The 24331-nt window shown below is 38.4% G+C and overlaps 1 protein-coding gene and 1 pseudogene across 1 annotated transcript in view; both read right to left on the reverse strand.

The window, feature by feature from the left end:
* Positions 1–12701, reverse strand: part of ARSB (arylsulfatase B) — a 148028-nt gene extending 135327 nt beyond the window's left edge. Inside the window, exon 1 of the mRNA XM_033110835.1 lies at positions 12084–12701. Coding sequence (XP_032966726.1) covers positions 12084–12395 — 312 coding nt within the window. The 5' untranslated portion in view covers positions 12396–12701. The remainder of the gene's footprint in view (positions 1–12083) is intronic.
* Positions 12449–17496, reverse strand: LOC117024602 (inactive ubiquitin carboxyl-terminal hydrolase 50-like; annotated as a pseudogene).
* Positions 17497–24331: the final 6835 nt, after the last annotated feature.

Consider the following 24331-nt stretch of genomic DNA (forward strand, 5'->3'; position numbering starts at 1 on the left):
TGTGAGGTAACTGATAAGAAGTCCTTGTTTATAGGCTCTGTTGCACTCGAAAATTTATTTGATTCTGTGAGTTATTCAGTCCTCTGTAGATCTAGAAGATACTAGCAGTATGGTCTCATGAATTTAAAAGAGAAAACCCAATCTCCTGGACCCATTCTACTGAAAGGAGAGTGGTTCCCACATCAGGACCTCTTACAATGCCTCTTTCAGAGGTCCAGGCAGTCTATTGATTAATTATCTGTTTGGAAGCTCAACGCACAATATTTCAGCTACAATTACAGTAAACTCTCCCAGGGACTAGGTGAACCACTGCTACATACATGACATGACAATGGATGCTATTGCTCTCCTAACCTCAACAGTGTTGAGATAACATTGATTTGAACAGAAGGAAGGTTCTATCCTGTCAGTCTGACCTGTGCAAGATGAATTAACTCATACCCTCATTGCACCCGCATATTTATGTGACATCTCCTGCTACAGTAGTAGAAAATTCAGAAAAATGGGCAGCTTTACCCCTCCACTTTACACATCAGAGAGCCCAGAGGGAAGCTTCATGACCGGAACACAATCACAAAACATGCTGGGAGGCAGCCAGGAGTTCCGAATATCCAGCCTGTTCCTTGGCTGGTACACTATAGGTTTTAACCACAGTCAAGTACCACTCATGCCACCTTAGGGTTTATTCCTGGAGATGCCCCACAAAACAAATGGATAGTGGAGAATCTGCTCCCTCCCCCCTTAAGCCTTCTAAAAAGCAGTCAGCTGCCCATGCTGCCGAAGCCAAGAGCTACAGAACACACATTATGTGTGTCAGGGGCCTGGCTTTGCCATCTGGCCTGGTCCTTCGGAACTCAGGCTACAGAACTGGCTGTTGTCACTGACAGCTTTAAGGGTCTATTTATTTTGGTGTTGATTAGCAAAGAGTGTAAATCTCTGACTAAACCCACAAAGGGATGTTTTTGTAAAAAAGAATAAACAAGGCAAAAATTGTCTCAGTGCCTTCCTCTAGTTTAAATTATAAATCCACCCAAAAGCCCATAATGAAAAGGGAGGAGAATACGGAGGAAAAAGAATTTTTAGTAAAGTAATATGATTAAGGAAACAAAGAGAGTTACCAGACAGTAACAGCTTATGCTTAAAGTGATTATTGAAATAACAAACATCAAAACTCAATCATTAACAACAACAAAAATCCCATATGTCAATGGGTCATATTCCACTCAGTCCCAAACTTATTTCCTTACTTTCTCGTTGCCAATTACTTGGAAAGTAAAAATGTAAAATATGGAGTTGTTTCTTTAAAATATCTCCAATACTTGCAGAATAAGGCCTCCAGACACCCCTTTCCTTTCTGGAAAATGCTTCCAGGCTCTGGCTAGGCTGAAGAAGGACATTCGGCTTCAGTGAAAACAAAAGACCCACCAGAGCAAGTGATCCCCAAGGCTCCCTGCTGTGTTTTAGCAGGTGGCCATGTGCCTGTTGCTATGGAGCTAATGTATCCTTGCTCCTCCCCCAAAATGAGGAATAAAGACTAACAAGCGCTTTCTCTTCAGAGGCGCCGATAGCCTCTGGACTACATGCCCCTCTTATCTCTAATTCCTTGGATGGCTTTGCCAGGGGGTCCTATGAACACTCCCAATTCCTGACATATATCCTTCCCCACGCACTCCGCCCAGCTCTCCCAGCTCTTCACTCTTCTTCACCCCACATCTAATCTTAGAGCTCAGGGGAGAGGGGACCAGGGACAGGAGTCCATGGAGAGGCAAGCATGTGGAAGGGCAGGCAGGACACTGAGGGCAATGAAGAAGGAGCAGGGAGGTGAGGCAGAACTCCCCCTCCTTTCCGTGCCACCGTATGCCATGCCTTCTTCTGCTTGCAGCCACGGGTCTTACCTTCTCACATGCTTAAAGCAAACTCGTAGCGAAAGTCAAAAATTCCCGGCGATGCTCCGGCATAGCCTCCTTCCTCTATTTCCTGTCCAAGGTTCTGCTTTAGGGGTGAGTGAAAAGCCACGAAGATGTCTTGTCCGTTTATCAATGTGTTTAAGAGAGATGTGGCTTCGGTCCCTTAAGAATGAAACCTTGGAGTCATCTTTCATTGCTTCTATTCTCTGCCAAGGTTTATAGAGTTCTGGTGGAGTGGTCCCTTCAGTTCCCAAGGTAAGAATGTTCCCAGGTGAGGACCAAAGTTAGTTTTTTCCCAAAAGGAAGTGTTCCCACTAAGACCTAACACTTTTGTTACGCTTCAATCTTTTTAGTACCTTAAAAAGGAAGCACAGGCATGAGAAATGACGTGTCAACCCGTGAGCTCCTTCAGGAAATTCTCAGGTGTTAAAGCACATTCATTCATTTAGTTGTTTAACACCAAGTGCTTCTCCAGGCCAGAATAAGCAAGGCAATCTGATGGAGAAGTCAGACCTGAGACCAAACAACCACACTTACGAGTACAGAGGTGTGATGAACATTTTCTATTGAATACAGTAAATTTGTAAGAATATGGAAATTCAGTGTTTTCAAGTCTTCTACTTGAACTACAAGCAATATAAAAATTCTATCAGAAAAGCTGAAGGATTGTTATTTCCTTTACTGCTTTTATAAACATCTTTATTATGTGTTATTTTACTGAAATATATTTGACATATAACACTGTGTAAATTTAAGATGTATCACGTTAATTTGATACATTTAAACATTGGGATATGATTGCCATTATAGAGATAATTAAAACCTCTATTGTGTTACATAATTATCCTTTCTTCTTAGTGGCTGGAATTAGTAAGTTCTAGTCTCTCAGCAAGTTTGATGATTATAATACAATATCACTGTCTATATTCATTATACTGTACATTAGATCTCTAGGTCTTATTTATTGCTCATTGCAAGTTTGTATCCTTAAACAACATGCCCTGAAGGATTTTTAATTAGTATTTTAATCTTGAGATTTTAAATAAGAGGAAAATGAATATAAAATCTATTTCATTATATGTATACTATGCCTCCAAAGGATACCAAGAAACTAATAAATGGGTCTACCTATCTATGAAAAGGAGGGCCAGGGGACAGGAGGAAAAGATCTTTCTTTTTTTAACATATATCTCTTTTTAATATCTTTTATATTTGAGAGTTGTGAATGTATTTCTTAAAGGCAATTTTAAATAGAAGACCGCTTTTTATAAAAAAGGGAAATATAAAATTTAATTCTAACTGAAATTACATGTATACAAAAAACACCAACTGGCACTTTACTTTAGTTCCTTAAAATATATTTATTTAGAACACTGTTAGATTAGAAACATCCTTTAGTATATAGCAGCGTTCAACATAACATTAGTATGAAAAGGAAAACAGGTTGAGTTGAAGTTCACTAGTTTATCATGAGCAGGCAGTTAGGTACAGGGAGACCCTGCCTCCCTTTCCGCTCTCTTAGCACGATTTTTGTCCTCTCCTCCATTTAGCTACAGCCACATGGGCTTCTCCCCATTCTTAGAACAGCTCATCCCAGGACCTTGACTTTGGTTGTCCCTCCCACTGTGTTCAACTCTCTTTCCCAGGATCTTTGCATGGCTGTCTTCATTCAGGCGTCTGCCCATATCACCTTCTGGTGATACCTTCCTGAGTCTCTATCACTTGACCTCCTTCATTTTCTTCCCCATACTTATTGCCATGCCATTTAAACTCACCTTCCACACTCATTTGTTTATGTGTTTCCTTCACCCCCCTCTTGGTCACTCCCTCCGGTAACCTCTCCCTCCACCAGACTGTAAGTACCAGGATATCCCCAGAGAGTAGTACGATGTCCAGCATAAGTAGTTGCTCAATAAATTGTTGAATGAAAGAAGTAGTGAATGTGTTACACTTCATACTGACAGTCTGAAAGCTTTCCTGTAAGATCAGGAATAAGACAATGCTGTCCACTCTTGCCACTTCTACTCAACTCTGTACTAAAGGTTTTATTCAGAGTGATTAGGAAAGAAAATGAAATGAAAGGCATCCCAATTGGAAAGGAAGAAGTAAAACTACTTCTATTTGCAGATGACAGGATCTCGTATACAGAAAATCATAAAGGTCATACACACATACACACACACACACACACACACACACACACACACTATTAGGACTAATAAGCTCAGCAAGGTTGTAGAATATAGACCAATATACAAATTTCAGCTGTATAGACCAATATACAAATTTCTATACACTAGCGATGAATAATTAAAAATGAAATTTAGAAAACAATTCCATTTATAACACTATCAAAAAGAATAAAAACTTAGAAATAAATATAACCAAAGAGGTGCAAGACCTGTATGCCAAAAATTATAAAACATTGTTGAAAAAAACTAAAGAAGACCTAAATAAGACATCTTCATATTTATAGATCAGAAAACTTATACTGATAAGGTGGTAATACTCCCCAGATGGATTTATAGATCAAGGCAATCCCTGTCAAAATTCCAACTGCCTGTTTTTTTTCTTTTTAACAGAAATGAACAAGTTCATCCTAAAATTAACATGGAAATGCAAGGGGCACAGTATAGCCAAAACAATCTTGAAAAAGAACAAAATTCGAGGACTCACAATTTCTGATTCTGAAACCTACCACAAAGCTACAATAATCAAGACAGTGTGGTACTGGCAAAAGGATAAACATATAGATCAATGCAACAGAATTGTGAGTTCAGAAATAAACCCATATATCTATGGTCAATTGATTTTTAACAAGGATGCAAAAACCATTCAGCAGAGAAATAATAGTCTTTTCAACAAATGGTGCTGGAAAAACTGGATATCCACATGCATCCATATACCTCAAACAGAAACAAAAATTAATTAAAAATGGATCAAAGACCTAAATGTAAGAGCCAAAACTACAATATCTTATAAGAAAACATAGAGGTAAATCTTCATAACCTTGGATTACATAGTGGTTTCTTAGATATGACACTAAAAGTACAACCAAAGAAAAGGAAATAAATTGAAATACATCAAAATATAACTTTTGTTTATAAAACGACAACATCAAGAAAGTAAAGACAAACAAAGAATAGGTTATAAGAATGTCAAAGGACAGGTCAAAGAATGTTCTTTGGTTGTCAGATTCCTAACCTGCAAATCATTTATCTGGAAAGGGTTTAGTATTCAGGATACATAGGGAACTCTTACAACTCAACAAAAGACAAATAACTCAATTAAAAAGTGGGCAGAGGATCTGGGTACAGATTTCTCCAAAGAAATACACAAATGAACAATAAGACATAAAAAGATGCTCGATATCATCAGTCACTAGGGAAATGTAAATCAAAAGCACAATGAAATACCAATTCATATTCACTTGGCTGACTAGAAGGCTATAATCAAAAAGACAGATAATAACAAGGGGTGGCAAAGGTGGAGAAATGAGAGCCCACATTGGTGGTGGAAATGTAAAATGGTGCAGCTGCTCTGGACAGTTTGGTAACTCCTCAAAAAGTTAACTATAAGCTATATAGTTGCCATAAGATCTAGCATTCCACTCCTAGATATACACCCAGGAGAACTAAAAAACATATGTTAATACACACCTTGTAGATGGATATTCACAGCAGCATTATTTATAATCACCAAAAAGTAGAACAATCCAATGTCCATTAACTAATGAATGGAAAAATAATGTTTGTATAGCTATACAATGGCATATTATTTGGCGATAAAAAGGAATGATACATGTCACAATATGGATAAAAGGACATCTACTGTATAATTCCATTTATATGAAATTTCCAGAATAGGCAAAGCCACAAAGATAGAAAGTAGATTAGTGGTTACCAGGGGCTGGGAGAAGAAGGGAATGGGGACTGATTGCTAATGGTTATGGGGTTTCTTTTTGGGGTGTTGGAAATGATCTGGAATTAGATAGTGGTGATGGTTGTACAACCTTGTGGATATATGCAAAACCAATGAATATGCACTTAAAATGGTAAACTTTATGGTGTGTGAAATATAACTTTAAAAGAGTATAGAAAAATAACCAATATCATATATTACTGGTGTAGACTGATACAACTTGGGATTCCAAATTCCCGACATTTTGGACCTTTGGTAATCGAGAATGGGAAATCGTATTTCCCGAGAATTCTCGAGAATTCCCAAAATAATCTTTTTAATTTAATTTTCATTGATCATCTGTAATAATGGCTGTAACAGTAAATGTTAATAAACAGAAAAGCCGTAGAGAAGGTGGGGCAATCAGGGTTCGGTGGCCCCAGCACAGTTTTTCAGAGGTTTCAAGACACTTCTATATATAAAAGGTTGACACAAAACTTGAATAAATAAAATTTTGTAAATGGAGGTCGACCGGAATTTCATGACTAGTGCATCTCTGCCCTGAGCACTAAACAGGGGTCAGTACAGTATCATTTTGGCTAGGTTTCTGTTATACTTCAGGTTTTCTCAAAAAATAAACAATGAAATTAATACAAACTTTATTTAACCAAACCTTATAGTATACAGTGAGTTTTTACATATATCACACAATGTGTTAACATTCCCAATCTCATTTAAATATTTTATTTATTAAGTTAAACATTAATAGAAAACAAATGTGAATATTATACATTTGAAAATTTAAAAAATACCTCAAATAGTTTTTATTTGTTATTTTTAAAATGAAACTTTAAGAAACATAAAGCATTAATTGCCCAATCAGACAAGTGTGATCTTCGCTGTGTAACAAATATATTTGATGTGGAAAAATTTCTTTCATTTTCTGTAGAGGTTGGTCAAATTGTTATGAGTGCAGCTAAAAACATCTTCAAGTTGGGAGTGAGAGAATGTGTTGCTTCATATAAGCTCATTTCCTTCCTTAGAGAAGCAAATGTTTTGTCTGCATGTATAGTGCTAGGCTTTGATGTCAAAATTGATATTGCTTTAGTCAATTCACACTTCAGATCAGATTCTGATTTAATGTAAGAACTCTCTGTAAGGGCATCTTTTATTTCTTCTCTTGGAACTTCTTCTGCTGTAAATATTCCTTTAAAAAGTCTTTCCATTAATGACTTCGCCAATCGTGCAATTTCATTCTTACTTGACAAGGCAAAAAAATTCATCCTCTTCCATCTCACATAGACAACTAATGTTGCTCAAGTCTTTTATGAGAGACACAAGATCTCTATTTCTGCATTTAACCAATTCAAATTTTATTTCCTTTAAAACCATTTGGCTCATTGAAGAATTCTGTTTTTCTAAATTACTGAACAGGAACTTAAAAATTCCTTCACTTGTGGGACTATTAGCTTCTTTATTGCTTAAGGCTTCAACTGCTAATCTTACAGGTTGTAAGCAATTCAACATACCTCTCAATATTTCGTAATACTCTTCTTTCCATAAGTGATCAAGTGTGGTTGGTGGTGTCAGCCGTCACTTTGTGGAAAGGATTCATGGCGGAGAACAGAAAACAGTTTGTATTTACACAGAGAAATATTTATTTTCACAACCCAGGAATTGACTACAATGTCATATTAAGGTAAACTACCTTAGATTTCCTTAGTTCACCTGAAGATGACTTTGTAGTCAAATCCTGGGCTGTGAAAATAAATATTTCTTTGTGTAAATACAAACTGTTTTCTGTTCTCCATAATCAAGTGTGCTCCATTTACAGAGCTAAAATTAGCTGGTCATGTGATAATCTGATTGTGGTGTCGTGTGGGCATGTCTGGTGGCGTGTAACATTGTAACACAATGTAACTGGCATGCATGTCTGGTGGTGTGTAACATTGTAACACAATGTAACCTTAGATAGCAATAAATAGGAAACATGTCTAAGAGATACATTGCGAGTAGTACCATTTATTTCCCATTGTGGGTATTACTGGGTTCAAAGAGCCGATTTTCCCGATTTCCCGACCAACTTTTCTTGGGATTCGGGAATGGGAAAGCGAAAAAAATTCCCGAGAACAGGTGGGAAGGAATTCCCGCCCGAAAACCCTAGATACAACCTATTGAATTGTGGTTTTGTAATATTTATCAAAACTACAAATTCATTAAACCAAGAAAATTCCCTTTTAAAGAATTTATCCTATAGATACTGAGGATGCCAAAAAAAAATGTATACACATTTTAAGAAAGGAAAAAAACTGTATTAAAATTATGCTGATGGTAACCACTTTGAGCACCTCTTGTAATTGGAGAAGTCAAACGTGACTTGTATTCATCTTGGTATCCATGTATATTGAGTATTATAATTTTAATACAGTTTTTTCCTTTCTTAAAATATCTATACATTTTTTTGGCACCCTCTGTATATTGAAACATGTCAAAATGACATATTTACAAGGTACTGACTTAAGCATTCTTTGATATATCAAAAGGCTGGAAAAACCTATGTGTCCATCATTATGTGACTGGTTATATAAATTATGATATGTACATTTGACAAAATATTATATAGCCATAAAAATTGAGGATGCTTTTTATGTAACAATATAGAATACTTTCAAATGTTAAGTAAAAAAAAATAGATGTGTAAAGCAGTATGAAGAGTATGGTATTATCTATATAAAAAGAGAGAAGAGGAATATCTATATATGCATCTTCTTGTATATGTATAAAATACTTTTGGAAGGATATATATATATTTCAGACAGCACTGTTTGCCTGCAAAGATGGGGACTGTATGTCTAAGGGAGAGAATGTGTGTGTGTGTGTGTGTGTGTGTGTAGGAAGAAATTTTCACTGTAAGCCCTTTTGTCACTTTTGAGTTTTTAAACCATATGAATGTACTTTCTATTCCAATATATAAATATAGATTTTTAAAAATATTTTTAAAATACTGAATGAATGAGTCATATAGGGATGTGGGAAGAACACAGTGTACAGAAACCTGAATGCTAGTTCTGAATTTACCAGTAACTTCCTACCTTATCTGCTGATCAGTCCCCTTTCCTCTCTTTCCCCCTTTTCCCAAACTCCATTTTTTTCAGCAAAGCGTGCAGGTCTAAAAAGGCTCATATGTGAGGATTTTGATCAATTAAATGTCTCAACGGAAAAGGGTGAATTGACCTTTCTGTTTGAACAAGTTTTGGACAGCAGAACAAGCTGCTCCTGCACCGCGTAGGGCACTTAGGGTTGGGCAAGGTTAATCTCTCTTTCTTCCAGTAGATGGGGTTAGTGAGTATAATGTGTATTTACCAAGCCAGGTATTTGCTCTAATGGATACAAGAGCCTTCAAGTCAAAGAAATTTAGAGCTACAGAGCCTTGGAGTTAAGCCCAATTCCCATATTTTCCAGATGTTGTGGAAAATGATGTCCAGGAGGTCAGAGTCTGAAGGCCGACACGGCAAAGAATGAAACCCACATTTCATAATTTCTAACTGGCCCTCTTCATGAAATACTTTTATAAGCTGAAAAACTAAAACTCAGAACTTCTTGGGAATGCAAAGTTCAGTCAGTCAATCCAGGTTTGCTTATCATCTTACACTTTTTTAAAGTTAGATTATTATGGGAAGGAGATCTCTAAATATTAAAGCAAAATTGCTAAATTCACAGATATGACTATTAAGTAGTTCTTGCAAGTACCTAATTTAGAAATAAACTTCTTCATTTTATTGTCTAAAATTATGCACAATACATGACCTATTTCGGAAATAAAACCTCTCTCCCTATTTTCAATTTACATTTAATATAGGCAATTCCTAACCTGAAATTTGATGGTTTTTTTTTTTTTAAATTGTGATGTTTAGGAATGATCTAAATGTCCAAAAATAATTTGAATCAGTTCCTGAGATGACATTTTTAATAATTCTGAGTAGGAAATGTAGTGTACTGGTTATGGAGCCAACTGCCCATTTCAAATCTTGGTCCACCCCTTACTGGCCCTGTGACCTTGGGCAAGTTTCTTAACCTCTTCCAGCCTCAGCTTCCTTATTATTACCAAATAGGGATGATAACAGTAATACCCTTCACTGGGTTGCCTGTGAGAATGTGAAGTGCTCAGAATGGTGCCGGTACGTAGTATCTGGGGGCAATGAGGCTTCTTAATCCTTTGAGAAATATTTACTTCTTTAAAAAAGGATGCTTGCTAACCGAAGGTAATTTCTATTTGGGTCTCACGAACTCTAACAGAATAAAACAGAGGAGAAAAGTCAAGCAATTGGGGAACCTAGCTTGCTATGTTGAATGGTCTCTAAACTCTTTTGGAATACCTACCTTCTACCCTTCCTTCACTTCTTAACCACAGGGTCCTCTAAAAATGCTGAAGTTCCCCCCTCCCCCCAAGATGGAATGTTGATGATCGCTGGGCGCGGTCGTTAGGGGATGAAAGCAGGCAATTGTATGAGCAAGTTTTTGAAGTGTGGTGTTTGCTTTCCTGTTGAAGTCTGTTGGAAGGGAGGAAGTTAGAGAAATGAATGGCCTTCCCATTCTTCTGCAATTTGAGTTCAGTTCTCTTGCTTCAGACCAAATGCAGAACCATTTTGGGCCGACCTTCATTCCTTTCCCTTCTTCTGTACTGGAATGCCCCGTTAGGCCTACAAAGCTCCAGGGTAAGATGTGCATCAGAGTAGATTTCCTGATTACACTTAGCAGCCAAAGTTAGAACCTTGGAAAGTACTGAGAGCTGATGGTGAAGGGAACCATCTTTTATCTCTATTGCAAACCTTGGCTACAGCTATTTCTGACTACAGTAAAACTCTATCTTTTGTTTATAAACGTCTGCAGATCACTCTGGAAATCAGGATTGCAAGTGAACCCTCCCTTCTCTTGATCTCAGGCAATGAGTCTAGGGTTGATCTGAAAGGCGATATGAGCACGGATTTGGGAGGGCAAGGTTCAAGTATTATCTCCTGTGATTTACACAGTCAGGGCGTAAAATATGCTTTTTAAATAGACCATATATATATATATATATATATATATATATATATATATATATATAGAGAGAGAGAGAGAGAGAGAGAGAGAGAGAGAGAGGGAGAGAGAGAGAGAGAGAGAGAGAGAGAGAGAGAGACATGTGTTCTCAAACAATTCCCGTTTACTGGTATTTAATATGGTCATAATCACATCAGGATCTTATAAAAATGTCAATCTTACTCAGATTAAGGGGGAAAAAGTCCAATTTTAGAGACCTGAAATGACAGTGGTTGCAGGAAGGTTACAAACTCAGCTTAACCTCTTTCTAGCTGTGTGATTCTTAACATGTCATCGAATTTCTACAGATGTGTTTCCTTATTTGTAAAAGGGGATTAAAAATAACAGCTACCTCATGAACTGTTTCAAGAATTAACTTTAGAAACAGTAAAACACTATGCAAATATTCTTGATATTCTTAGTGATCTAGCATATGCACACTCTCCACAAGTATACTTTATTAATTACAGACAAGTTTTTAAAGAGAGCCTTTTAAAGAGATAATGAAGATGCTCAGAGGCGTTGAATACAATTTAAACCTGAAAGGAATGTCAGTAGCCCAAGAAAAATCAACCTGGGTAGGTTTCATTCCAAGGCTGCTGAAACTTGGAAAAATTACTTTAATCTTTGATCAGTCAGTCCTAAGCCATGACCGCTGGGTTCACAGGGGACCAGAGTCGCCCCAGCTGTGGGCACTCTTTCATCGTAACGCTCCCTCCAGCTTGCCGGGCTTCCCACCTCTCACTGCTCCACCGGGCGCCCGGCCAGCTCCCTCTCCACCCTCCCACTTCAGGATCTGTCCGCAGAATCTGCTCCGGCCCTTCGGCCTACCCGCTCGCAGGGCGCAGCTCCTAACAGTCCCCAGGAAGCCCTTTACCCCGACCTTTAGAAAACGAAAGATAGAAAAACCACCGAGAGAGGTGGGGCGCTCGGGGATGCGGGGCGCCCTGAGCCGGGCATGCGCAGAGGCGGCGGCGGGCTGCAGGCCTGGGAGGAGCGGAGAGCGCGCGGCCAGGGTAGAAGCCGCTGCGCTCAGACGCAGTCCGGGGAAATCACCCAGCGAGCCCGGGCCTCCCCGCCCACCGCCAGGAGGCTCGCGGGCCTGGGGCGGCCGGGCCGGGCCGGGCCCGCAGCGGGGCAGCCGGAGGCGGGGGCGGAGCCGGGCGCAGGCTGCTGGCCGCGGGGGGCGCTGTGTACCTGGTAGCGGCCGGTGAGGAGCTGGCTCCGCGATGGCGTGCACAGCGGCTGCGTGTAGTAGTTGTCCAGGAGCACCCCGCCGGCCGCCAGCGCGTCCAGGTGCGGCGTGCGGACGTTGGAGCCGTGGAAGCCCACGTCGTTCCAGCCCAGGTCGTCCGCCAGCACGAAGACGAGGTGCGGCGGCCGGCTGGTCCCAGCGCCCGCGCCCGGCGGCGGCGGCAGCAGCAGCAGCAGCAGCGGGAGGACGCCGGGGAGGGGCGGCCGCCGCGGGCTGGAGCCTCGGGGCAAGCTCGCCGCGGGGCGTGGGCCCATCCTTCGATACCCGGGGTCCCCGCGCCTGTGGAGCCACCAGCCCTCGGCACCACTTACAGAATCAGGAACTGGAGGCCGGGGCCCGCCCCGTCCCGGCACGGGACTTCACCCCAGCGGCCCGCGGGCTGCAGATGCCGGCGCCCGGGCCCCTGTGGCGTCTGGCCCGGGCCCGAGCCGGTGAGGCGGGGAGGAGCCAGCAGAGAGAGCTCGTGGGCCTCCTGCTGCCCGGCGTGGTGGAAACTCCGCTGATGCTTGGCTAAGGGCTAAGATCTCTTATCTTTGCAGCATTGAACAATGCATCTTGGCATCCTAAAAGAGGACCTTGGTTCTTTTGAATAACTCTTCAGTCTACAAAGCACTTTCACAGCCCTCATCTCTTTAAATCTCGCAACGGTCCTGGCAGCTGGGAATTATTAATGCCCCTCCCCCCTTTTTAGAATAATAAACAAGCTTGTAGTTGGTTCAGCCTAAAACTAAACGCACTTCTGATTCCAGATTCTGAGCTATGATGTGTTAAAGGTCGTGGGAGAATCTTTTCTAGCAAGAGTCTAGCCTAGTGCAGGTAGGAGGACGAATCCAGAGGCGAAACTCTGGATGCGGTTTCATATTAATTTATGAATAGTGTACACCTGTGAAGCCAATTCCTCCCCACTAGCAAAAAGGGGGCCGAACACACACACGCCTATTGCATGGTGTCCTTATGGAGATGCAGTTTTACTTAGGCTGGCTCCCCTAGGAATTGTTTGGGATGCTGTGTGGCCATGGAGTAGTTCATTAGCGTGTCCAGATATGAGCCCCTTCAGAGCTGGCTCCCCGAAAATCAAGTAGTGAGCCAAAGAAATATAGTATCTAATTTGCCTGAAATAATCTGTGGGTGGAAGGGAAAATTCCCTTAACCACATGCTCTTTGAATTGGGAAGTTAGCCTTATGACTGGTATATTCCCATTGCCATCTAAGAGTTTCTGCGTACTGTCTGTGGAGAGAGAAATAGTAACAGTTGTAGGGAGGGAATTACGCACTGCATCCTTTCAGGTTTTCTGCATCTCATTCGATGGCAGTTATTTTACAACTTTAGAAGTCGTAGATAAATGATAGTGATGGAAACTTTATTCTTGTTTATACCTATGCAAGTGAATTCTATCCAGCAAACTGACACCCCACCACCACCATGGGGAAAAGTTATGCCTCCATTTGCACATTTATTTTAATATTCCTGATCTGTTCCTTGGATTGTCCTTTGAGCTGGTTTTAACATTGTACCAGTTTCCTCATTAATGAGTTAAACAAACTTTAATATATATTTATTTTATATTTGTATAAGGGTCAAGATTTTATCCTTTTATGAAAAGTATCTTGTCAGACATGGAATGTTTCCCTCATACATACATATAATTGTTGTGTTTTTTTGTTTTGTTTTGTTTTGTTTGCATGAAGTAAATTCATTTATGGTATATCCACTTTTCATCTCTGGTGAAATCAGTGAAATTTTGCAGTAAAAAAATTTAACTGTAGCTTTAAATTAAAAAGAATAATTTTGAAGAGCTGTTTGACTCTCATTATGGAAAGGCCTGAAATTTCCATGTAAAGACCCTATAAGAGACCTTGAAGTACTGAGAATTCTCAACTATGGCCCTTGCATGTCCTTCTCTCCAATAACTGTTCCTCCCCACTCTTCCTGATAAAAATCAAATTGCACAAACAATGGCTCCTGAACTGCAGGAACAAATATGAGTTGACCAATTGCTTCTGAAACTAGCTAAACTTGCACTGAGCCTTCTCATGTCCTGCATTTTCAAAAATAAAAGCTTATGCTAATTGTGCTCTGGAAATGTGCAAATAAGTTAATTAAAAAGTTAATTCTAATTTTCATCTATGTATTGAATACTTATAATGTGCAGTACAGGTTAGTTTTTGTAAACTCTTTCAATTGGAGTTGTCTGATGTTTCCCAATGATTAGATTCAGGTTATGGGTTCATGCAGAAATATCACAAAAGTGTTGTATCCTTCTCAACGCTACATATTAAGAGGCACATGATGTTAATTTGCTCTATTATTTGAACACTTGGCTAAGGTGGCCATTTCTTCACTGTAAAGTTACTATTTCCCCTTGTCATTAATAAATATTTTATGGGGAGATACTTTGAGAATATGTATATTCTAAAATAAAAAAGTGTTATTCCTAAAACTTTTGCATATTAATTTAACACCCACTGATGCTTCTTGCTTCAATAAATTATTAGGATGGTTGCCAAATGGTGATTTTCTAATCCCACCATTCCTTCTGTATTAGTTGCCTTTCTACTGTAATGAAGAACTTCCCCTTCTCTCCCATTTATTCATTTATATCACTATGAACTCATGGATTTTTGTTTTAATCAATATGCTATAATACTTTGCTATAATTATTTCAGTGCTCCAATTTCCTCTCACTGGGCAGTGGAAGCCTCTTCAATCTGGCTCTTGTATCCTTTTGGCATGTCTTCTTTAATCTTTGAGCCCTTCCTTACTTTTTGGTACAACGAGATATTATAGGCTCATCTTGTATTTTCCTTTCCACAACCCTGGAATCAGCCATTTCTCCAAGGAACCCTCGACATGGCATCTAACGTAGAGGATGGCACTTTTTGATGAGGGTGGCATCTAAAACCCAAGATTTATGCTACAGGTGCACTCATTGCTACTGGGCTGTCATTGCTTCTCAAATCTCTCACCAGACAAAGAAAGAACTGGATGTATGTATACACATATACACATACGTAAATATCTATATGTGTATGTATGCATACACACACATGCACGCACACATACTATATTAATAGATATCTAACAAAATATAACCACTAGCTCATAGTGAATACCTTCATACCTTCAATTCTATTTTCCCTTTTCCGAATGTATGTGGGTTGGACGATTTTTCATTATCACTAGCTATCAAAAAGTGCTATACTTTTTAATTTTTGCCATCCTGATATGAAAAATGATATTCCTGTTTGTTTTTGTTAATTGTGCTTCTCTTATTATGAGTGAGGTTAGACATGTTTTCATATGTTGAAGGGCCATTTTTACATCATTTTTGTGAATTGTCTGTGTCATTTTTGATTGGGTTCTTGGTCTTTTTCCCCTCAATAGTTCTTTATATATTAGACGTATTACCTCTTTAACTGTGATATCACAAATATTTTCTCCAGGTTTGTCGATTGTCAAACATTTTGTTACGATATTTTTTGACATGCCAAAGTTATTTTTTATGTAATCAAATGTATCAATATGTTCTTGTATTGCATCTGGATTTTGAGTCATAGACTTTCCTTACACAAAAGTTGAAGTAAAATTCACCCAGGTTTTCTTCTAGTACTTGTATGGTTTCAGTTTTCACATGTGGATCCCTGATCCATCGGCATTTCTGAGTATTTCTGTGCGTGATGCGAGATATGGGTCTAAGTTTATCGTTTCCCAAATGATTATCCAGTTGTTCCAGCACCATTCATAAAGAAAATAAAGAAGTCCATGTTTTCCTTAGGGATAAGAGATGCCACCTTTATCATAGGCTTAAATTCCACATATTCCTGGGTCTATTTCTGGGATTTCTATTCTGTTCCACTGGCCTGTGGACTCATGCACCAGTACACACTGTTTCAGTTATAGGCTTTACAATATGTTTTAATGTGTGATAGGGATCGTGAGTGACTCCTAAGAGCTTTTCATCTTTCATGTTTTCCCAGTTATTTCTGCATGTTTCATTTTTCTTTTAAATGCAAGTAAGTTGCAAGAGTTTAATGACAAAGCAAAACAGAAGTACCAGTTTCTGATTGCTTGTTTTGTAACTTTCAGGAAACACCATTTTCCTAGCTCTTGCCTCTTTGTCTGGGTAGAGAAAAGGGCTCGCAGCTATAGAACAGGAGATATGCTGTAGCGGTTTGAACTGAAATATCTGGAATCGCACTGAGTCTGTGTCATTGAAGCTAAACCAGGCTGGGGTGAGTTCTTGCAGAAAGCGGTCAGTGGCCACCATCCAGCTCACCAAAGTGGTTCACCAATGCACAGATGTTTCTGAAAACTTGGACAAATATAAGGCGTAAGATCTAAGTTAGTGAGTGGGTCATGAATGTCTGTTCTCAGTTTTCTTTTCACTATACCCAAAATGTCAAAGTTAGTGAGTGGGTCATGAATGTCTGTTCTCAGTTTTCTTTTCACTGTACCCAAAATGTCAAACTTTTTCAAGTGAAAGACATTAGTTTTGATGGTTTGGAAATATTGGTCCTCACAGCTGTTTCTTGCTTGGTTATATAAAAGGAACAGTGAATTTTGTTATTCCAGGTCAGTGTGTCTTGTTGGAGAAAACACTGGAGTCAGTCCTGAAGAGAGCACTCGTATTCGGATTGAAAAGGGAGGGAGAGGATGGTGAAGACTTCATTTTTGTAGGTGTACCTCTCACACTTGAAACACGTGATGCTATAATTGAGCTGCCCATCAAACTGCCAGGTGATGATGGAGGACTCATTGGTAGTCACCTTCCTGTGGCATCTTGGGATAGATGTTTTCTCCTATGATCTTCGGCGGTACCTCAGAGATTCATGAAGTTCATTCAGCACATAAATCAAGACTTCCTGAGCATCTTGTTGTGTCTTTTTCATAAATGCTGGGTAGAGGTTGCCAAGAGCTGAGCGAAATATTTCTGGTAAGACAGAGTCTGAGTCTCCAAGCCACATGTCTGTCAGCACATAGGCAAAAGCGGTGGCGACCTCACTGGAATCCTTTTGAAGAGCAGTAATGTACTTTCCAGAGAGAGAGCGTTCCATCAGTGGCGAGATGCTGCAGAGACACGGTAAGATGACATTCATGTAGCATGTGTTGCCCAACGTCCGCAGGCCAATCACACCCTGGAAATGGGGCTGGTTCTCATCTGTCTGGTTAACTGGAAAGGTATCTAAGGGATCTGTGCACTTTGTGCCTGGGCTCCAGCAGAGGGACAGCGACTTGGGGGACGTCAGAGACACACAGGGAGAGACAGAGCTGTGTACCCCCGGGCGAGGACTAAAGGGACCTCGCCACCTTCCCTGTGTGCCATCTCCCCTCTGCACGTTGACATTTTCATGTGAATATCAACATGTCTAGTTCCATAAAGATATTTATTGGTATTTTTGTTGTAATTTTATCAAATTTATAAATTAAGGAAAACTGAAATCTTTATGATATTGAGTTCTTGTCCTATTTAAACACAAAGGTTAACTTTCATTTATTAAGGTCTACTTTTGTGTCTTTTAGAAGTGTTTTTAAATTTTCCTCATATTAGTTTTACACTTTTTTTGGTTAAATTTATTCCTAAGTATTTTATCTTTTCTGTTGCTATTGAAATGGGGCCTTTTCTACAATTCTGTCTTTTAATGGGTTATTATTTGTGGACATACGGTTTACTGATTTCTGTATGGTAATTTATATTCTGCCACATACTGAATTATTTTGTTGTTTGGGTTCGTTTAATCATTGATTTTTAAAGGGTTTCCCCAGTACATAATCATATCGGTAAAAACCATTCCAATCAGTTAGAAGATGCAAAAATGAGGACGGAAATAAAAGCAACTCCCAATCCACAGACGGTTTCATTGTTTGCTAGGAGGGGTGCTTGGATATATATACTTTTTACATAGAAAAGATACATCGTCACCTGATTTGTATTCTAACCCACACAAAAGCTGTTTATGCCATAGTTAAAATCTCTTAACTCCTGACATCAGCACAAAAAAGACCAATATCCAATTTTTAAATGGGCCAAATATAGGAATATAACAGTTTACAGAAAAGGAACGATAAGTGGTCATTACATATATGATTAGATACCAATCTTACTAAAAAGGAGAAATACAAATGGAAACTGCAATAACAGACCATGGATAATAGTGATAACTCACTGCTTTGGGTAGGGTGTGAAGAAACAAGACTTTCATATATTAATCACAGAAGTGAAATTTGACACAACCCCTCAGGGGAATAATTTTGCATACCTGTCAAAATGCACATACACTTTAACCCAGCAATGCCAGTTGTAGGAATTTATCTTTCAGATATATTCCAGGAGAAATATAATATACTTCTCTATTCCAGGAGAATATAATTCCAGGAGAATATAATTTCTCTATTCCAGGAGAAATAGAAGATATTCACTTTAGCCTTATTTTTATTAGAAAAAGGTGAATAATAGGGCCTGGACAAATTAATTTTGCAGTCATCTAAAAGGATGATCTGGAATAATCTCTGAGATATACCATTAAAATTTTAAAGTTAGGCAAAGAACACTATGCTTGGTATGCTTTCATTTGCTTAAAAATATATACCTATATTCATAGATTGAAAGAGATGCTCACATATTTAGAGCATCTTAAAGATACAGAAGAAATGGTGACATTGGTTGTCTCTGAGTAGATTGGTCAACTGAGGAGGACAGGTATAGGAGACAGACTAACTTTTCACCACATATCCTTTATGCCTGAATTTTAAAGTCTCTGGATATATTATCTATTTCTAATAGTATTTTATTAGTAATAATATAATTTACATTGAAACAAAAAGTAAAATGCATTAGAAGCAAGAACAATGTGCCAAGAATAAATATCTTTCAATGAACATGTTTGTAAAGCCCAAAGGTCATGCACTATGAAAATCAAATAGATGCTTTTGCCTCTGGGTTTCTCCAGTTTGCAGAGCCTCTGGGTCTTGGCATGGTGCTAACTAGCTATAAGCTATGCTCAGAAGTCAGCATATGTGTGTTTCCATGCTTCTCTCAACCTGTTTTTTTCTTTTTGCAGTGCCTTTGAATATGATAACTATTGCATACAAAGACTAAGCAATTTTAGTATATGTGCTGCCAAAGCGAGCACAAGACTAAGCAATTTTAAACACTTTATCTCTAAATGTTTAACCGTTGGAATGGAGATAAGGATGGCAAGAGCTCCTTCTTAGAAAACCTGAGTTCACTAACTCAGTGTGGTAAATTGTGGTTGGTGTTACATACCTCCCCATTACTACCCTAAATAGTTCAGAAAGAGAGAGATTTGAACATCAGAAAGAATATCCAAACTTTGTTACTTTGGATGTCAGCTATTAAATTATGTTCACAATACACTGAGTTTTGGAAACTGATCTAAAATGGATTTATTTCTATCGCAGCTAAGTGAGGGAGGGGAAGAAGGTCTCCAAGTCCTGTAAGGTCATATACTGGACTTACAGGTGACTGTTACTAAGTTTCTTTTACCCTTCTTTTAGTGGCCAGTAGTTACATGCGTAAGTTATATCAGTGTTAACTACTATCACTGCATTAAGAATCATCAAGTTTCCAAGAACACAGGAAGGTAATTCTGTCTAAGATGCCTCTTCAGGTTAGTGTTGGTTTCGTTTTGTGTGTTAGTGTACATGTGTGTATTGAAAGGATAAGATTAAAAAAAACAAGATGAAAGATTTCTTTTAGGTCTAAAATTCTTCAACTTTCTGAAATTGATAATCTAGATACTGAGAAAGGTTTTGGCCAACTAAATTGAAACTCCTTTGAACCCCCGCCCCTATCCTGCCCATTGCTTATCACCTCCCACCTCCTGAAAACCAACCAGGTAAGAGTAGAGAGTGGAAAATAGTACCATTCGTATATAAAGATTTTGGCATAGCACTTTTTAAAGCATAAGGCAGTGCACAAAAATTACATTGGTCAGTGAATTCTCACAAAGTGTATCCCCCATGTAATCACCATGTCAACTGATGAAGAAACAGGATGTTAGTCTTACATTTTGTGTCATTTCTTCTTTCCTTTTCCTTACCTCTCACACAGCCTGAGCCTTAATGCTCACACAAAATATATTATGTACAACTGAACTGCAGTCATATTTTCTGTACTGAACTTTTTACGTGGCATACCAATGTCTTAAGCAGTTTTAAGCCAACTCTTTCCAATCACGCTTAAATATCTTAAACCAGTGGGAACGTTATATTAAAACATAAAGTCATCCTGTATGACCAAACAATAAGAACCTATTCCTAATGGATAAAAAACTGCAATTAATATATGTTATATTATATATGTACATATATATATATTAGTTTTTTAAAAAGTAAAACACACAGTTTTTTTTTAATTAAGTTAAAAAGACATACATTGAAAAGTAAGTCTCAACCTCTCCAGAATACTAATGTTACTCTTCCAGAGACAGTCTATATGTATATAAACACAATTTAAGTATTTAAATTCTTTTCTATTTGAATCTAAATGATAGCATATTGCATGTTATAATATACCATGTTATGTTTTTAAAAAAATGACCTAAATTGCCCTTTTAAATATATTAGTCCATCCCATGACCTCCCTTCATTCTAGTAGCCATGTTTGCATCTCTTGACCTGACCCCCTTGACCTGACCCTCTTGGCCAGGGTTGAATGGATTACACTGGTGTTGAATGACAGTCATTGTCTACTGCTATGCAATCCGTTTCATGATCTTCCTCTGTTCTATCACGGGGCGGGGGTGGGGGAGCGAACCTTACAAACTACGTATCCCAGGTTCCTTTACCTCCTTGACTCCAGTTAGGTTCAGCCAGTGGGAGGCACTGGTGAGAAGCTGGAGGGTTGGAGGAAGAGAGAAGCCAGGGGTTTCTCGCCTTCCCTCCGCTTTGGGTAGCATCTTTAGCAGTATAGCTGTACCTCCTCCATGGTTCCAGCTCCCACTGGCAGCCCCTCCCTGTATGGTCCAAGTATCACCTTGGCAGCCCCCTTACTTGTTCTCCATGATAAGTCCCCTCCTTTGACCTACCTGGAAGTTAGTCACATGAAGAGGCCACATGGAGAGAGACACCGTGCCAGCCCCAGCTGTTATAGGCATCCTTGGTGAGGAGCCAGACCTGGAGTGAAGAAGCCATCTTGCATGACCAGCCAGTGAGATGACCAGGTTCAGTGAAGATAATTTTTTAAACCCTGCCTCTTTCATATGACACAATTATTTTTTAGTAATAATCATGAAATAAAATGAATAATAACCAGAAGAGAAATATAAACAAATGAAAATATTATCTTATTAAACTGAGTCTATATAATCATATCAGTTAAAAAAACAAATTAGAAAAATATAAATAAATACTTAGTACAAAAAAGCAAGGGGTTAATATTTTTAATTGTATTAATGTTTTATAAAAAAGAAAAACATAGCCACATATTGGTCTGTTGTGATAAAATGTCTGTGAATAACAAAGTCAAATTTCCTGTGTTAAAGCCTTAAGCTTTGCAGTGACTTCATTGAAATGAATCTTCTTCCTATATTAATGTTTAATAGACAGTATAGCCAGATTTCTCCAGTTATCTTTGCAGATAGTTTCGTTCAATGTAAGATTAGCATCTTTTGTTGTTTCTGCTGGCATTCTTTGAAATTTGATTACTCTTTCTGAATAAATGACCATTTCCTTAGATTTTGTTTTTTTCATAGTTAATTGCCTCTCCACAATTTCTTCATACTGTTTCTTTGATTAGAGTCTGACATAATATTTTATGTAAATAATTTGTCCAGTAACTAATAAGTTACAACTTAGGTAACTATTAAATTGTATCACTGATGTAGTGTTATATTTTCTTAGTTCTTTCTTTAGTTTTAACACAACTAACAATTTAAGAAGAAATTTGAATTTTAAATATATTATTCAAAATCAGTAATATATTTCGTGCATTAATTAAAATTTATACTTACTGCCATCTTTTCATTCTCAAAATGCTCTCTCCCCTTGGCTTTCATGATACCTCAGTTTGTAGCTAAATATACTGTTTGTTGTTGTAGTTAAATGCTTGACCTCTGTAGTCTATAAACTGCATAAAGGCAGGGGCTATGTTTGTTAGCTGCTTTTCCAGTGCCTGTCCTGGAGTAAGTACTTGAGGAATATGTGGAGACTAATGAACACTTTACTAAGGAAAGCGCTTACTCAGAGAACTTTAAATACAGGAAAGAATTTGGGAGATGATTATGTAGTCTGTACTTGGTTGCAGGCAGAGTTGGGAAAAACAAGTCTTCTGGCTTTCAGTCCAGTAGACTTTAAGCTACTCTGCCACCTCTATGCTTCATGGCATGCTAATACTTCCAACATCCATACCTGAAGAAAATATAATTAAGTAACGTGTTCCCCTTTTATAATTCACAATGTAGCTTCTATAAACTACTGAAGTATTCTAAAAATTCACTAATGGCAGAGAGGTAAACAAAGGCATGACGATCGTTTTTATTTGAAGATTCATCAGAAGAAAATAAGATTAACTTCATTTTTGATCCTCTGCTTTTTTGAGACTTGGGCTAAAGAATGCTATATGTGCAGCTGAAACTTTCTTCCTTTCACAGGTGCTGCTTCCTAATAATGTCAACCTTTCTTTGTGGTCAATTCAAATATGCACAAAATCCTTTCACTAAAATTCCAAAATCTAATCTGTCTGCTATTTCATGTCCCCCACAGTATACTTTAAAATGTTTTCTTTTTTTTCTGTCATCTTTCCTATCAGTAGGAAAGTATAAAGACATAGCTCAGTTAGGATGTGAACATTAGTAACATAACATCCATAAGCATTTGATAACGTGTTGACTAGAAACTGCTTTGGCAGTTCCAAGCTTTCTGAGCTTAAGGAAAGAAAACACCTATCGTTCACCATCACATTCTTGAGAACATTTTTTCTAAGTTGTAGACATGGCTCCTGCACATCACGAGGGTACTTTTAAGCATGCTTGTTGTTTGCTGTTCACAGCTGACACGAATCCTGGGCCAACTTCTTTGAGGCCTCTCTGAGTACATGGTCCACTTTCCAGAGGTTAGTGGTTTTGGCAGGCTCTTTGGAGTCAAGGTTCTTCCCTAAGAACTGGCTGATAGGCAATCAGGAGCTGAGAGCTTCCAGGACTGGTCTTTCACTCTCTCTGTCTCTCAGGAACTCTCTCCTTATCAGGAACTGTCCTCAACCCAAGGCTTCCAGGCTTCCAGGCTTCTCTTTCTAAGCATCTTTTCAGCTTTTGCTCTTAGTATTAATCAGGTTATATTCTCTGATGGTTCACAGTTCAAATTTCCATGGGAGGAAATCTGCTAAACTTGATTCATCTTTCCATGGCCAAGTTGTGTTGTAGGTTATTGGTCAGCCTCTGGATTGGCTGATGCCAAAATTGGTGCCTAGGCCAGGACCACTGGCCGGGTGGAAGTGGGGTGCTGGGGTGACCTACAACACCTAATAGCGCCCAACATACAACAAAAGAAGGAATGAGGGCAACTTCTAAAGGAAATCAGTATGTAAACTTCTTTTACATACTGTGAGTAGGATGTCTTTAAACGTTTAATATTTATCTAAATATTCTATTCTTTTATTCATCTGTTTTAGTGCTATATTAACTGTATGACATGAATTCAATGTTGTACTTTCATTATTGCTTCTTGTTATTACAGTATCAAAAACCAAACCAAAACAAAACAAAAAACCTGGAAGAGCCTATTTTGCAGAAGAGAGACCCAGGGATAGTAAATAGATATTCTAAGGATATAGAGCTACAGAAAGGCAGAAAACAAGAAGTGAGACCTGTTGCTTCCCATCCACGGTCTTTAATCAGCACCTAATACCAGAACTAAGATATAGTGTCTAGACAATTCCTTGTAATTAGAAAATGTTCGTTACCAAAGGGATTTCCTCCTTTGCTTATTTAAGAGGACATACCAAAGAGAAACGAATGGCACGTTGAAGAGTTCTAATATATGATTAATTTTATGAAATATTTAAAATTGAAATTCGACACCTTTTCAAAACTTGCAATAAATTATTTAAAAATCTATTGTAATTACAGGATCTTATCATGCTTCACATTCAGCTTTCTTTTAATACCTAGGCAAAGTTCAATAACCGTGTAACAAGTATATAACAAATTATAAATGATAAACTACCTTGTACAA

This window comes from Rhinolophus ferrumequinum, chromosome 7 (genome assembly GCF_004115265.2).
Source record: "Rhinolophus ferrumequinum isolate MPI-CBG mRhiFer1 chromosome 7, mRhiFer1_v1.p, whole genome shotgun sequence".
Lineage (NCBI taxonomy): Eukaryota > Metazoa > Chordata > Mammalia > Chiroptera > Rhinolophidae > Rhinolophus > Rhinolophus ferrumequinum.